The following is a 14925-nucleotide window of genomic DNA, read 5'->3' as shown; positions in this document are numbered from 1 at the left end:
AGGAAGAAAGAAGTATTAAGTCCAAATGGGATGGTTTAGTGATTAGATGTGGGAGTAGGAGAAACCGAATAGTTACGAATCCCTTCAAGTTTTTTACATTCATAAATTGATAGTTATGCTGCCAACTGGGGAAAGGAAAGCAAGAGGAGGAGTTGGAAGGTTCAGTTCTGGACATGTTGAATTTAAGATATTTATGGTATGTCCAGACAGAAGTGTCCAATAGGAAGTTTGGTATCTTAGTCTGGATCTCATAGGAGAAATGATGTCTGGACATATAAATTTGTGAATCATCATCAAATGCATAAGCACATCTAGTCGCACAAGTTGTGTGTTAAGCAAGGTGCCTGGTTGAGAGGCATGTCACTTGAGACTGAAATTCAATCCACATGCTGCTCACTAACCTGTGAACTCCAACGAAAGACTAATTGCCTACAGGAAGATGTGATTTTTTTTAAAAAAATCAGCACAATGTATTTCGCTATCCAAGCATTGCACACACAGGAATGGGTCCACAAGAGGGGGTATTTTTTTTTTAATATTCTCACAGAGTTTCCATAAACATTACTAGAAACCCTGAGTTTATTCATGGTTTTTAAAGCTTTGCAAATGGAAAAAAATCTTCCAAGGTTAACTTGAAGTTCAAGAAGTGTAATGAACTGAGGATGAAACCTTGAAGAAAGTTGGTATTTAAGGCCATTGGTAGTAGAAATGGAATATAGTAGAAATGGAATAGATGAGTAAATAAATATTTTTGAATGAATTAATAAAATCAACAGAAAAATAATTAAAGAGTTCTAAGATAAACAGGAAGATATTTTATTTTTTAATTTTATTTTTAATTTTTTGTCTTTTGTCTTTTGAGGGCCACACCCACGGCATATGGAGAGTCCCAGGCTAGGGGTCTAATCCGAGCTGTAGCCACCAGCCTACACCAGAGCCACAGTAATGCCAGATCTGAGCCACGTCTGCAACCTATGCCACAAACTCATGGCAATGCCATATCTTTAACCTACTGAGTGAGGCCAGGGATCGAACCCACAACCTCATGGTTCCTAGTCGGATTCGTTTCTGCTGAGCTACAATGGGAACTCCAAGGAAGATATTTTACAATGGAAAACAAAGACAAGATAATTTCCAGATGCATGTGGTAAAGCTGGGGGTGGGTCTGTGTATGTCTGTTACCTTAATTTCTACAGTTTTCTTTCTTGTTTGAAATATTTGATCAAAACATGTAGATATATAAATCTTGTAATGCATTTGAAGCTATCTGGTAAGATAAGACTGAAACCGTTAGGCTTTTTTTTTAACTTTAAAACCATAAATTTTTATTATTTATCTTTACCTTTTAAAAAATTATAGTTGATTTACAATATTGTGCCAATTTCTGCTGTACAGCAAAGTGACCCAGTCATACACATATATACATTCTTTTTCTTATATTATCTTCCATCATTGTTTATCCCAATGGGAGAAAAAATTGTGTATACATGTATGTGTAACTGGGTCCCCATGCTGTACAGTGGGAAAAAAAAGTGTGTTGGAGGAAATAACAGTAAATAAATTAAAAAAAATAAAATTTGAAAAAAATAGACTGGATAAGCAATGAGGTCCCACTGTATAGCACAGGGAACTATATTGAAACTGTTAGTTTTTTGCATTTTGTTTATCTTTAAAAGGTATGCTTGCTCCAGTAACTGTGAGCTACTTGAGGCCAGACACTAGCCTTAATCATGACTGTATCCCTGGAACATAGAAGAGTGTATGTCATAGAGCACTCAATAGTGTTTTTTTTTTTTTCCACAAATAAATGAATGGCTGTCCTTAGTGTCTAACACAGGGAATCACACAGAATAGACTCCAAGAATACTTATTAATTGCTCAATTGATTCTTTCTCTTAAGGGCTCAGGTGAATGAGAGACTATCTTCTTTCTCCACTCTGATAGGACCATTGTGCTTACATATGCTGACTCAGATGTTAAAAACCATCAGGGTCACTACCAATCCAGACACGTTGTCATTCCGTTATCCCACGCTAATGAGTGATGCGTGTATGGAACATGAAGAAAAGGTGCTTTTGTCTGGCATGTATTTCTGTGTTCCCCAATTTCCAGAAAAATATTTCTAGACTTAGACAGACTTAATTGAGTACATACTGAGGTACATTAAATGTGTAAAAGTGAAGTTATTGTACAGAATTACAAAAAAAAAACAGTATTTTCTGGAAATCTATGCCCCCAGGGATAGTTATTTTTCAAGATAGGTTATATTTTACTTGTTCATTTTAGCAAAAACTCTCCCATTCAAGAGAACTCACTTTTGTTTCTGTTGCTTTGATATTCCCTTTCCACTAAATCAAAGAGGATGCCCATAGCTTATTGGAAAGCAATTCAATTTAAACTTTTAATCATATTTTAAAGAGTTTAGTTAGTGAAAGGTTTGACCTGATGCTGGGTCGATTATATGATTGGGAGTTATCTTCATTTAAACTTGAAACTAATCTTGCATAGAGAGAGAGGATGGGGTTGATAACTCTGAAACATGAGTGAAGTTCTTGAGATAATCTTTTTTTTTTGAGATGTATGTTTGTTGTGTGAATGCATGTGTCTGCATCTCTGTCTTGTTTTGGGGCATTTCTTTGCTTACCTTTCTCTTTTTTTTCTTGTTGGTTAACAATTGCTTATGATTGCTACTATTTCATTACCAAAACTTGGGTCAGTCAATGAAACAGAGTTCTCAGAGGATGTATGTTTCATGAGCTCAACTGACTCAAGAGTCAGGCTCAAGCTGGAGAAGGAGACCAAACCTTTCCTTAAATCACACTCTTCTGAGCATAACATGGGTACTGAACCTATTAGCCTTCTCTGCCTTTACTGCTCCTCTGGGAGCACATGGGCCTATTCTCCGATTAAGACCAAAGCAGTAGTATAAATAGCACTGAGCTTTTCCTGGCATATAGTCCAATTTTCTTTTTTCCATGTGTCTATAGAAAAGTTGCCATTGGCAGGAAAGCAGTGCCCAGGTTATGAAAAAGATAAATGTGATATCACTGTTGTAACAGTTAAAGACTTTGTATGTTTTATCCTTGAGGAGTTGCTATTGATCACAGGAACTCAGAATGAGAGTGAAAATGGGGAAAGTTGAGGCTTTAGGGCAGAATTCCTCAGTTTTTGAGGTATAATACAAACCCTTCCTTGTCTCAGCTCTTATCAATAGCTCTTTTTAGGGCTCTACCAGAGCTCTAGGCCTCATTGCCTGCGAGTTGTTTATTAGTTTGTTAGGGCCAGATCTCTATGAGCACCACAGTATCAATGGATATATCATAAATATAGTTTTAATGACTCAGGGCTCAGCATAATCTTTTTTTCAATTTAATTTTTATTTTATATTGGAGTATAGTTGATTTACAATGTGTTAGTTTCAGGTGTACAGCAAAGTGATTCCTTTTTCAGATTCTTTTCCCATTTAGGTTATTAGAGCATATTGAGTAGAGTTCTTGTGATATATATACAGTAGGGTAGGTCCTTGTGGATTATCTATTTTATATACAGTAGTGTATATATGTTAATCCCAATTCCTAATTTATCCCCCCACAACATGTTCCCTTTGGTAACCATAGGTTTGTTTTTGGAGTCTGTTACTCTGTTTCTGTTTTATAAATAAATTCATTTGCATCACTTTTTAGATTAAACATATAAGTGATACATGATATTTTTCTTTCTCTGTCTGACTTACTTTACTTAGTATGATAATTTCTAGGTCTATCCATGTTGCTGCAAATGGCATTATTTCACTCTTTTTATGGCTAACATTCCATTGTATATCTTCAGCATAATATTTTTAATTTAACTCTCGAACTGTGAATTAGTCTCTTTACTGCCTACTGCTGAAGTAGAAAGCACATTCAAATGGAAATGGAAATTAAAAAACTCAGTCTTCATCAGCACCAATAAATTAATCCCTGTTTAATGCTTTTGTCACACACACTTGCAAATTTCATTATGCAGCTGTAAGGCTGGATCACCAACATAAGACCAAGCTGAGAGTTGTCTAAAATTAGTAGTCTAATTCAGGTTGAATTCTGAAACCAAATAGTATACGATTTACAGAAAAAAAAGAGAATAGTTTATTAGCTGAATATTTTGTCTTTTTAAAATGTTGTCCAAGAAGTTGTCTGAATTTAGAACATCACATGTAATGAATACATACCAAATCCTTTATTTTGAAATAAAGATATTTCAAATAAAAATGTATAATTAGGAGTTCCCATCATGGTGCAGGGGAAACGAATCTAACTAGGAACCATAAGGTTGCGGGTTCAATCCCTGGACTCGCTCAGTGGGTTAAGGATCTGGTGTTGCCCTGAGCTGTGGTGTAGGCCGCAGATGTGGCTCATTGCTGTGGCTGTGGCATAGGCCGGCAGCTGTGTCTCTGATTAGATTCCTAGCCTGGGAACCTCCATATGCCACAAGTGTGGCCCTAAAAAGCAAAAAATAAAACAAAAAACAAAAGTATAATTAGGAAAAGTGATTATAATTTAAAAAATGCTGAATTAATATTTGAAGACTACTGGCTAGGTGGGAAACTAAGTAATTACTTGCCTGTATTACACACATGTCTGCCTTTAGTATAACAGCAACATTTCCTGGGACTTCATTTAAGGAACATGACAATTACTTATACTTCAACTAAGTTCACTTAATGAACATTTGAGAACCATCATTTCCCATGGACTGTTTTAGGTGCTTTAGGCTGTAACGGTGAACAAGAAGTCTTTGTCTGCAGAAAAGTCACATTTTAGCGGGATAGACAAATATAAACAAGTAAACAAAAAATGCTTTTGAGAATGTATTTGAGAAAGAAGTGGCCCAGGTAAAGGGAACAAGTGCACAGCCCTGATGCAAAGGCAGGCTTAGCATATTCAAAGAATAGCAAGGAGAACGGTAAGGATGGCATTCAGCAGGCCTGGGGGAGAGTGGTAGGAAATGAGATCAAAACATGTCACATATGTCCCTTTAAGTTTTATTAAGCAATTCAGTATCTGTTTTAAGTGTGATGAGAGGCCATCTGAGAGTATTTGTTTTATTTTGTTGTATATATGTGTTTATCTGTGTTTTATTTTTCTCTTTAAACAATATTTTTACTATAGAAAGTTTCAAATATATACAAAAGTAGAGTGAATAATACAATGAACCCCTTATACTCATCACCCAGCTTTAATAATCAAGTCATGGCTTATCTTGTTTCATCTGTGTACCACCTATTCTCCACACACCTTCAGAAATTTTTGAATTTCACACTGCCTATCCTTTCATCATTTAACATTTATGTCTGAAAGGTAAGAGCCATCTGAGAATTTTGAACAGGGGAGTGTTAAGCAAGAAGATTTCTCTGGGGATGAAACAAAATAATAAGTAAAATGCCTATTACATAGTAGGTGCTCTCCAAGTAGCAGCTATTATCACTACTACTCTGGCAGGATGCTGTTGAAGTTGAAATCTTGAGTGGAATTGAGACCATAATGACCAAGAAATGTGGAGACAGAACTGAGGATCAGATTGGGGGAAAAGCCAGCCAGGAGCAAAGTACGTTAGAGACTTAATAGGAATGTACATGGATAAGGCAAAGGAGCTATTTCCATTATGGCTATCAAATCAGAGCCAGGTCTGTAGACAGAGCCACAAAGAGTTAGGCATACCTCTGAGGTAAGCTTTCTCACTGCTGCAAGTGGTATTTGTGCTCATGTGAAAACTTAGGAAGGCAAGACCATGGGATTTTTAGTGACCCTGCCCAGGCTAAATATTGCCAGAGATTTGTAGAGACTCCAATGCCTCATGGCATTTCAGTGGTCTGGAACTTCAGTTTCTGGCGTATTAATCAAGTCATCTCCCCCTTAACACCCTCCTGAGTCAGGTATTCCAGCTTCAACTCACAATGGATCTACTAACTGATTGAAATTTTATTATTGCTGTTATTATTATTACCTACTATTTTCGAGTACCAAATATACACCAAGCATTGTTAAGGAGCTTTAGAAATATTATCAGAAAAACAAGCAGCTGGCTCAGGAATTTGAACCCTGCCTGTATAAGAAAACTTTAAAAAATATGACTACATGGCAATCTAAAAGCTAGTAACTAGAGGTAGATTTAGTCTTGACTTCAATTAGTCTAGCCACCATTGCTTGCTCCCTCACTAGAGGCCATGTAGAGCAAAAACTTTATTAATTCATTCATCAACTAGTTATTTAATGCTTATGACATGTCAGGAATTGTACTATATTGTGGAGAGTCAGTGAGGAGGGGAGATAGACATGTTTATGGGCTCAAGTTTTTAGTATTGTGGGAAGACCTTTATTGCAAGCAGACTGTCTTTTTTGTCTTCCCAACCATGAGGCCTAATTTAGCTTCAGCCTAGTCTAGAGATAGTGTATCTGTCCAGTTCTACATAACTTATTCTGAAATTCCTGAGTTATACAAGGTGCAGGCATCTTCTTCTCTAAGATCTTTTCTGCTACTCCAGCAGTACACCAGGAGAGGTTAGTGGCACATACCTGGATTCAAGTCCTGGCTCTGTCACTCACAAATCATGTGAGTTGGGGGCAAGTAACCTAATCTCTCTGTGCCTTAATGTTATTGTATATAACAATACCTAATTGATGGAATTTTTGAGGATTAAGTGAATATATACTAATGAATATACTTAAATAATAATGAAGTAATAAAATTAATGTTTATAAGAGTACATAACATATAGCAAGTGATCAATAAACGTTGGAAATCGTAATTGTTCTGGAGCTAGAATGAAGGGAGCTACCAAACGTTAATTGTTTCCAATTGAGCTACTTCAAAGAAATTCAGTTTCCTGTATTTTATGAGGTGAGAATTTGGCTACATTCTTTTGTACATTGAGCTCAGACTTTTCAGCTTCAAGAAGTGCTCAAGAGGATCATATACAGGGTGTTGAAAATAGATTACGAATGTGGCAATCTTTCACTCAGAAGCTGCTGGTCAGGCTTTGAGAAATTTTTTTTGGATGAAACCAGCCTAAGGAAGAATTTATTTTTGTTCCTCAGGATTGCTTTGGCAATTCTGGGTCTTTTATGGTTCCATGTGAATTTTTGGATTGTTTGTTCTAGTTCTGTGAAAAATGCCATGGGTAATTTGATAGGGATTTCATTGAATCTGGAGATTGCTTTGGGTAGTATGGCCATTTTTACAATATTAATTCTTTCAATCCAGGAGCATGGAATACCTTTCCATTTCTTTGAAAGACAATCTATGGAATGGGAGAAAATAGTTTCAAATGATGCAACTGACAAGGCCTTAATCACTAAAATTTACAATTTATACAATTCAACAGCAAAAAAAAAAAAAAAAAAAACAAAAATGAAAACAAAAAAACCCGACAACCCAACTGAAAAATGAACAGAAGACCTGAATAGACATTATCCAAAGAAGATATACAGAAGGCCAGCAAGCACATGAAAAAATGCTCTACATCACTAATGATCAGAGAAATGCAAATCAAAACTACAGTGAGGTACCACCTCACACTGGTCAGAATGGCTATAATTAACAAGTCCACAAATAACAGATGCTGGGGAGGGTGTGGAAAAAAGGGTACCCTCCTCCACTGTTGGTGGGAATGTAAATTGGTACAACCACTATGGAAATAGTATGGAGGTACCTTAGAAAACTATACATAGAACTACCATATGACCCAGCAATCCCACTTCTGGGCATTTATCCAGACAAAACTCTCATTGAAAAAGACACATGCACCCCTATGTTCATTGCAGCAGTATTCACAATAGCCAAGACATGGAAACAACCTAAATGTCCATCGACAGATGACTGGATTAGGAAGATGTGGTATATATACACAATGGAATGGCATATATATATATATATACACTCAGCCATAAAAAAGAATTAATGCCATTTGCAGCAACTTGGATCTAGAAACTCTCATACTAAGTGAAGTAAGTCAGAAAGAGAAAGACAAATATCATATGATATCACAGATCTGAAATCTAATATATGGCACAAATGAACCTTTCCACAGAAAAGAAACTCATGGACTTGGAAAACTGACTTATGGTTGCCAAGGGGGAGGGAGAGGGATGGACTGGGAATCTGGGGTTAATAGATGCAAACCATTGCCTTTGGAGTTGATAAGCAATGAGATCCTGCTGTATAGCACTGGGAACTATATCTAGTCACTTATGATGGTGCATGATGGAGGATAATGTGAGAAAAAGAATGTATATATGCATGTGTAACTGGGTCTCTTTGCTGTATTGTAGAAAATTGACAGAATACTGTAAACCAGCTATAATGGAAAAAATAAAAATAATTTAAAAATTATCCATCAGCCATGTTTGGATTAAGAAGTTGTGGTATATATACACAATAGAATACTACTCAGCCATAAAAAAGCACAAAATAATGCCATTTGCAGCAACACGGATGGAACTAGAGATTCTCATACTTAAAATGAAGTGAAAGAGAAAGAAAAATGCCATATGATATCACTTATATCTGGAATCTAATATACAGCCCAAATGAACCTATCTACAGAAAATAAACAAACTCATGGACTTGTAGAACAGACTTGTAGTTGCCAAGGGGGAGGGGGAAGAAGTAGGATGGATTGGGAGCTTGGGGTTTAGTAGATGCAAACTAATGTATTTGGAGTGGATAAACAATGAGATCCTGCTGTATAGCCCAGGGAACTATATCTAGTCACTTGTGATGGAACACGATGGAAGATAATGTGAGTAAAAGAATAAGTGTGTATACATATATATATATATATATATTACACTAAAAATCTTAAATACAGAAAATTCTTAATAAGTTATGAGAAACTACTTCTCTGGACATTGCTGTCATCCTGTTTTATTCCTTGAATAACTACATTTCTTGAAGGAGCAGTTACCAATTCTTTGCTTCATCACAGTCCACATACTCTTCAAGCCCAGAGTGTGGCTTCTGCCTCTTCCACTCCAATGTAACCATTTGTGACAATACAGACTGATCTTGAGGACATTATGCTACATAAATCAGACAGAGAAAGGCAAATACTGTATCATTTCACTTACATGTGGAATCCAAGGACATCAAACAGAGTAGAAATATGGTTGCTAGGGGCTGATGAGTGAGGGAAATGGCGAGATGCTAGGCAAATACTACAAATTTCCAGTTATAAGATGGTAAGTTTTGGTGGCCTAATTACAGCATAGTGACTATAGTTAATAATACTGGATTGTATAAATTTTTCCAGGAGAGTAGATTTTAAGTGTTCTTTACCAGAAAAAAAAAATGGTATGGGTTGATGGATGTGCTAATTAACCTGATTGTTGTAATCATTTCACAATGTATATGTATGTTAAATCATACTTGCTAAAAAACAAATATCACATTGTACAACCTAAAGTAGCGGTTCCCAAAGTGTAGTCCCAGGACCAGCAGGATCACTATCAGCAACATCCCAGACCTTGTTAGAAATGTAGATTCATGGGTCCCACGACAGACCTATTGAATCTGCTGCCTCATCCCCCAGATGTATTTTAGCAATAACTCTCCAAGTGATTATGATGCATGCTCAAGTATGAGAACCATTGCCTTATCCTACTGACATAGCTAATACGTGGTCTATAAAAAGCATTACTTGATTGTACTACTAATCTCATAAATTCACATCTTTGGTTTTGATTTCTTCTAACTCTTTTCTGTGGACATGCCTTCACTGTCCATTGCATTTACTTCAGTTTCTACATGGCACCATCTTTGGACAAATATCTGTCTCAAAACATTTTTGTCTTCAGTGACAAAGAAGACTGGCTGTTCATTACCATAATAAAGTCAAATCATTACCTTATTTTTCTAACATTTCATCCTTTTGTGCATCTTTTGAGTCCAAGTTATAACTAGAATCTGAGCAAGGGTTGAGCCAAGAGCAAATAGAGTAAATTGTATAACTGTTTTCTTGTCCTCAATTATCTATATATCTATTCACACCCCCTTGCAAAAAACAACAAAAAAACCACTTTAAGGTGTCTTCCTTCAAATTCCACCCCAGACAGAGGATAGTGAAAACATGCCAAATCATTAGTCACAGAACAGACTCCCAGTTCATTTGCTCTTTTCATTTTCCTAGGTGCTAACAGGATAAAGAATCTGGAACATCTACTTAAAAACATCTCCTTCTGTAGATTAATACAACTGTTGATAAAACTAGTTCCATGAGATTAAGACTTGAGATTTTTTAACCTACATAATGTTAAGCTGCCTAAAAAACAACATATCCTTTGCTGCTTGGCTAAAAACTCTATTTCTCTCAAATGGGGACAACAAGATGGGGAAAGGTAAAGGTGAGGTTCTGGCAGTCTAGAAGAAGTTTCCTCATGACAGAGACAAGAGAATTGAGATGAGTCTACTGTGTTGTAGATGCTTTTGCGTTTTGTTTCAGCTCTATAGAAACTGAAAAAGTTAGGGCTTTGAGTAATTCCAGTTAGTGTTGTCAAGCTCTGTTTCTCCCAGTTCAAAATGCTTCATCTTTTCCTTAGGGAGATGAGGTCAAACCCCAAGCTGGAAGGAGGTTTTAATACAACTTAACTAGTATAGTGAAGGCATAACTCATTAGGTGTTACAGAATATATACACTTAACCATTCCTGGGGCTCAAAGAAAGAAGATTTACATCTCATAAATTTCCCTCAACTTTTTATTCATTCCTTCTCCAGTTGCTTCCTGGAATAGACTTCCAACACATTTCAGCCTTGGATTACTACCACAGCTTCTCCAGCTGCCATCAGTCAGAGAATAATTTTCTTTGAAAATTCCTTTCCCATTTCCTATATCATTTTATCTAAATCTTTTGCCTAGTTTTTAGGTTAACGTTTGACTCATCCTTCCCATTCAACTTTATTTTGTACTGCTTTGCCAATAGTAGGTCACCTTCCCCTAGGATAAGTGTGGAATTCATTTGCTATTTCTTAGGGAAAACTTGAAGAAATAAGGAAAAGAAAAACAGACACTGAAATCCCTAACAGCAAAAGTTTATTCACAATTGAAGTTAAGGAATATTTTCAATGCATGCTAAGGAACAGTAGTATTTCAAACATAGAGGTCACTATCTGATAAGGAATACAAGATGATATCGGGAAAGGCTTTGGCACACACAACTACTGAAACCAGGTTATCAGAACAATTATACTATTAGAACCTTGTTAGCAGAACACTTACATATCACCTACTTTTATGTCACACCAACTTTATAGACAGCTCATCTTCTAACTCCTCACTGGCTATTTGAGTAAACAGCATTCAAGGTTAAACATTGAGACTGGGGAGTAGGGAAGAAATAAGCATCACATTTCAGAGCCTACATATACAAATACAACATTAAGATTAAGAAACTGTATTTCAATTTTTTTCTGAAACAGCATTTGGCAATGTTTTAGCGCATGAGAAGACACTGCTTTGGTCCATCCACTCTTTCCAGCTTTTCAAAGTGCTTCCTGGCATTGCGGATATTGATCAGAGTGGCTGCGGAAGCTGAGGGTGGGGTAGAAGAGAAACTCAACAGAATAAGTACAAGTAGCCAAAGGAATATCTGACTAGGAAAAACAAATAAAGAAACAAAAAAGAGTCAAATCCCTCAATGTATATCACAGAAAACATATAGGAATAGGAGGTCCCAAGTTAACTGAGTTAAATTTTTCTGAATAATTAAAAGATTTGCTTATATTCTAAACATAACATTTTCAAAATAAATTTTTAAACTCTTTTGATTTGAGACTAATGGTAAAAAAAACCTATTATGTTGTATTCTAATAAGGTAGATTAATTTAAGAGATAATTTAAACTTTTGGGAACATCCCGGAAATACTGCTAGAACCTTTATTTCAATGGTTGTAATGGATATGGCTATTATGGCATAGAAGCACCAAATATCTCTCTCTATGCCCATAACAAATATGGTACTTAAGAGTATACAATGACATACATATAAAATGGTTCAACATTTAATGGTTCAGAGTTTAGACTGACTGGTCTTTTAAAAATCCATCCCATGGAGTTCTCTTGTGGTGTAGCGGGTTAAGGATCTGGTGTTGTCACAGCAACAGCTGTGGCATGGGTTTGATCCCTGACCCAGGAACTTACACATGCTGTAGTCATGGCCAAAAAAAAAAATCTATCCCATATGGAGCATAAGTCATATATTTGGGTATTTTTTCTTTAAAAATCCCTAGATTTAGTAACTTGATTTTTGACCCCATGAAGAAAACATAATACCTGGGAGACTAAATTATTTTTAAGCTTCAAAATATGCCTATTAAATAAAAAAGTATTTACCACTAATACTAAAATTGTTTTTTTTTTCGTATTGGTAAAATATACATAAAATGAAATTTACCATTTTTACCATTTTTAAACGTACAGGTCAGTGGTATTAAGTACATTCACAGTGTTGTTCACTACAAAATGGATTTTGATACCTTTAATAATATACTAACTCTAGGGCAATTAGTTTAAAGAATATGTGGCTTTGAATCTATGTCAAGTAAGTTTAAACTTACGAATGGATGGATCAGACATCACGACCATCACATAAGTGTTGGATGTAAAGATGTCAATGAAAGCAGCAAAGTTAGAGTTCCTGACTTCCATGCTCTGGAAAGAGGCAGCCAGCTTGCTATAGGAGAAAGGAGAAAAGTGAGTAAAGAACATAAAATAATAGAAATATAAGAAATTCTTATCTTTGATGTTAAACATTTTGATAGCATTATATCTCAATTCACCACCTCATTAAGACAGTTAATGACTAATCCCACTCTGTTTTCCAAGGAAAACTCTAAAGCTTAATTTAACATCTTAAAGTGACTTAGACAGAAAGTGGGTTAGGACTTGATAGTGACTGTGAAATGAAAGTGGGCTTAGACCTGGATCCATGTTAAAAATCATGTTACTGAAATTTTCTCTAATATTTAAGAAGTTTCTTCAATTGATCACTGAGCTTAATAACTCTATCTTTTGAATGCTAGTTATGCTGAAATTCCAGCAATGATCCCATTTCTTTGAAAACAAAAAGGGTAATAATATTTATATACTATTTGCTATTTCTTCTTTAAAATGTTAGCATGAACATGACAGAAAGTCTCAAAGCGTGCTAAGGTATAAAAGGGAAAAACTTATTGTATTGTCTAGGCATCAAAGTTTTACCAGGATAAGAATTCTGATTATTAAATCTTTACTAAATTATGATGTTCAGCCATTTCTTCTTCCTATATCCACAATGCTAAGATTCAAACTACATTTTTTTTTGTCTTTTTTTTTTTAGGGCGGCACCTGCAACTAAAGAAGTTTTCAGGTTAGGGGTCAAACTGGAGCTGTAGCTGCTGGCCAAGGCCATAGCCACAGCAACTCCAGATCTGAGCCTCATCTGTGACCTACACCAGAGCTCATGGCAATGCCGGATCCTTAACCCATTGATCGAGGCCAGGGATTGAACCCGTGTCCTCATGGATACTAGTTGGGTTCATTACTGCTGAGCCACAATGAGAACTCCCTCAAACTGTATTTAATCAAAGCTGAGACAATATGATTACACATTTCTAGATTCTCTACTTTGTACCATTCCTGAATCAATCTATTTTATTTTATCAATTTAACTTATTTTACTTTACTTGGCCATAACACACACACACACACACACACACACACACACACACACACACACACAGCATGCGGAAGTTCCTGGACCAGGGATTGAACCTACACCAAAGCAGTAGCACGAGTCACAGAAGAGACAATACCAGATCCTTAACATACTGAGCCACCAGGGAACTTCAATACTTCACTATTTCAATTACTGTAGTTTTATAATAAATCTTGGTATTTGATAGAGTAAATTCTTCTTTCTTCTTATTCAAAATTCTCTTGGACATTTTCTGTCTACTTCTTCCCAAATAGTATTAAACATCTTGAAAAGGTACTCTGCTTAGATATTTTTCACATGCTTCTTCTGCATCACTTCCGTTTGCATTAAAGGCAAACATCTTTCACTTCTGTCAATTGCAGGCCCCCTTAGAGTTTAGCTTTATTTATTTATTTATTTTTGGCTGTGTCCATGGCATGTGGAAGTTCCTGGGCCAGGGATCAAACCTGCACCACAGCAGTGACAACACTGGATCCTTAACCCTCTAAGCCACCAGGGAATTCCTAACTTTATTTTTAATTTAAGGAACTATGCTGAATATATATAGTCTACTATAGTTATCTGAACATCTCAAAAATGACAATTTTTTCCCAGAAATAAATACATCACACAAGATCTCTTACCTGCAGCTCAGCTTAAATTGCTTAATAATGTTGCTGATTTTCTCAAACCTGTGGGCATCACGCTGTTCTTTACACTGATAGTGAGAAATCACCTATGAAAAGGAGCAAAGCCTTTTAAATCCATACTACCCTCTACTACTTCTCAAGGCATATATCTATCAGTCTCTTGGTCACACTGATTTTCAGGGTAGACCTGGCACCTGGTTTTAATGTCTCTTTTCCTCTGTCCCATATCCTGTGAACATCTTGCATAATTTTAACATCCCTAAGGATGATCCATCCAGAACTGTTTGGTTATAATTTTACTAGATCATTTAAGTTTTGTCTATCTTGGCTCACTGATGTTGTTTCTCACTGACTAATCATTAAATACTCATCTTATTTTAGTATTTCACAGGATGATCTCTGATTTAATAAAAAGTACAAAAGAAAAAGGAAAAATAAAAATTCTTAGCTGTTCTGGAGATATACTTAATGTATTTAATTTTAATAAAGGCTATAACCAAGTGGCTTTTAGTATTATATTTAAAAATCTTAACTAAATGAGTCTAACCTTTGAGAATTTACTATTTATAAA

The 14925-nt window shown here is 35.8% G+C and overlaps 1 protein-coding gene across 13 annotated transcripts in view; it reads right to left on the bottom strand.

The window, feature by feature from the left end:
- Window positions 1-11046: 11046 nt before the first annotated feature.
- Window positions 11047-14925, bottom strand: part of RRAGB (Ras related GTP binding B) — a 43599-nt gene continuing 39720 nt past the window's right edge. For 12 of the 13 annotated variants that reach the window (XR_014835494.1, XM_021079809.2, XM_085008009.1 and 9 more), the window contains 3 exons: window positions 14349-14440; window positions 12587-12702; window positions 11047-11561 (listed from right to left, as the gene is read on the bottom strand). Coding sequence is in view for 11 of the 13 variants with exons in the window: in XM_021079809.2 (XP_020935468.1) it covers window positions 11464-11561; window positions 12587-12702; window positions 14349-14440 (306 nt within the window). In the remaining 2 variants the exon portion in view is untranslated. Of the gene's footprint in view, window positions 11562-12586; window positions 12703-14348; window positions 14441-14925 lie in introns of those variants that run through there. The other variant, XR_014835493.1, reaches the window with a different exon arrangement.

This window comes from Sus scrofa, chromosome X, assembly GCF_054392235.1.
Source record: "Sus scrofa isolate SSC_HxYL_T2T_F1_AM1 chromosome X, Sscrofa_HxYL_maternal_Yorkshire_Landrace_v2.0, whole genome shotgun sequence".
NCBI classification, from domain to species: domain Eukaryota; kingdom Metazoa; phylum Chordata; class Mammalia; order Artiodactyla; family Suidae; genus Sus; species Sus scrofa.
Note: the sequence above shows the minus strand (reverse complement) of the source record. Positions and strands in the feature narration are given on the sequence as shown.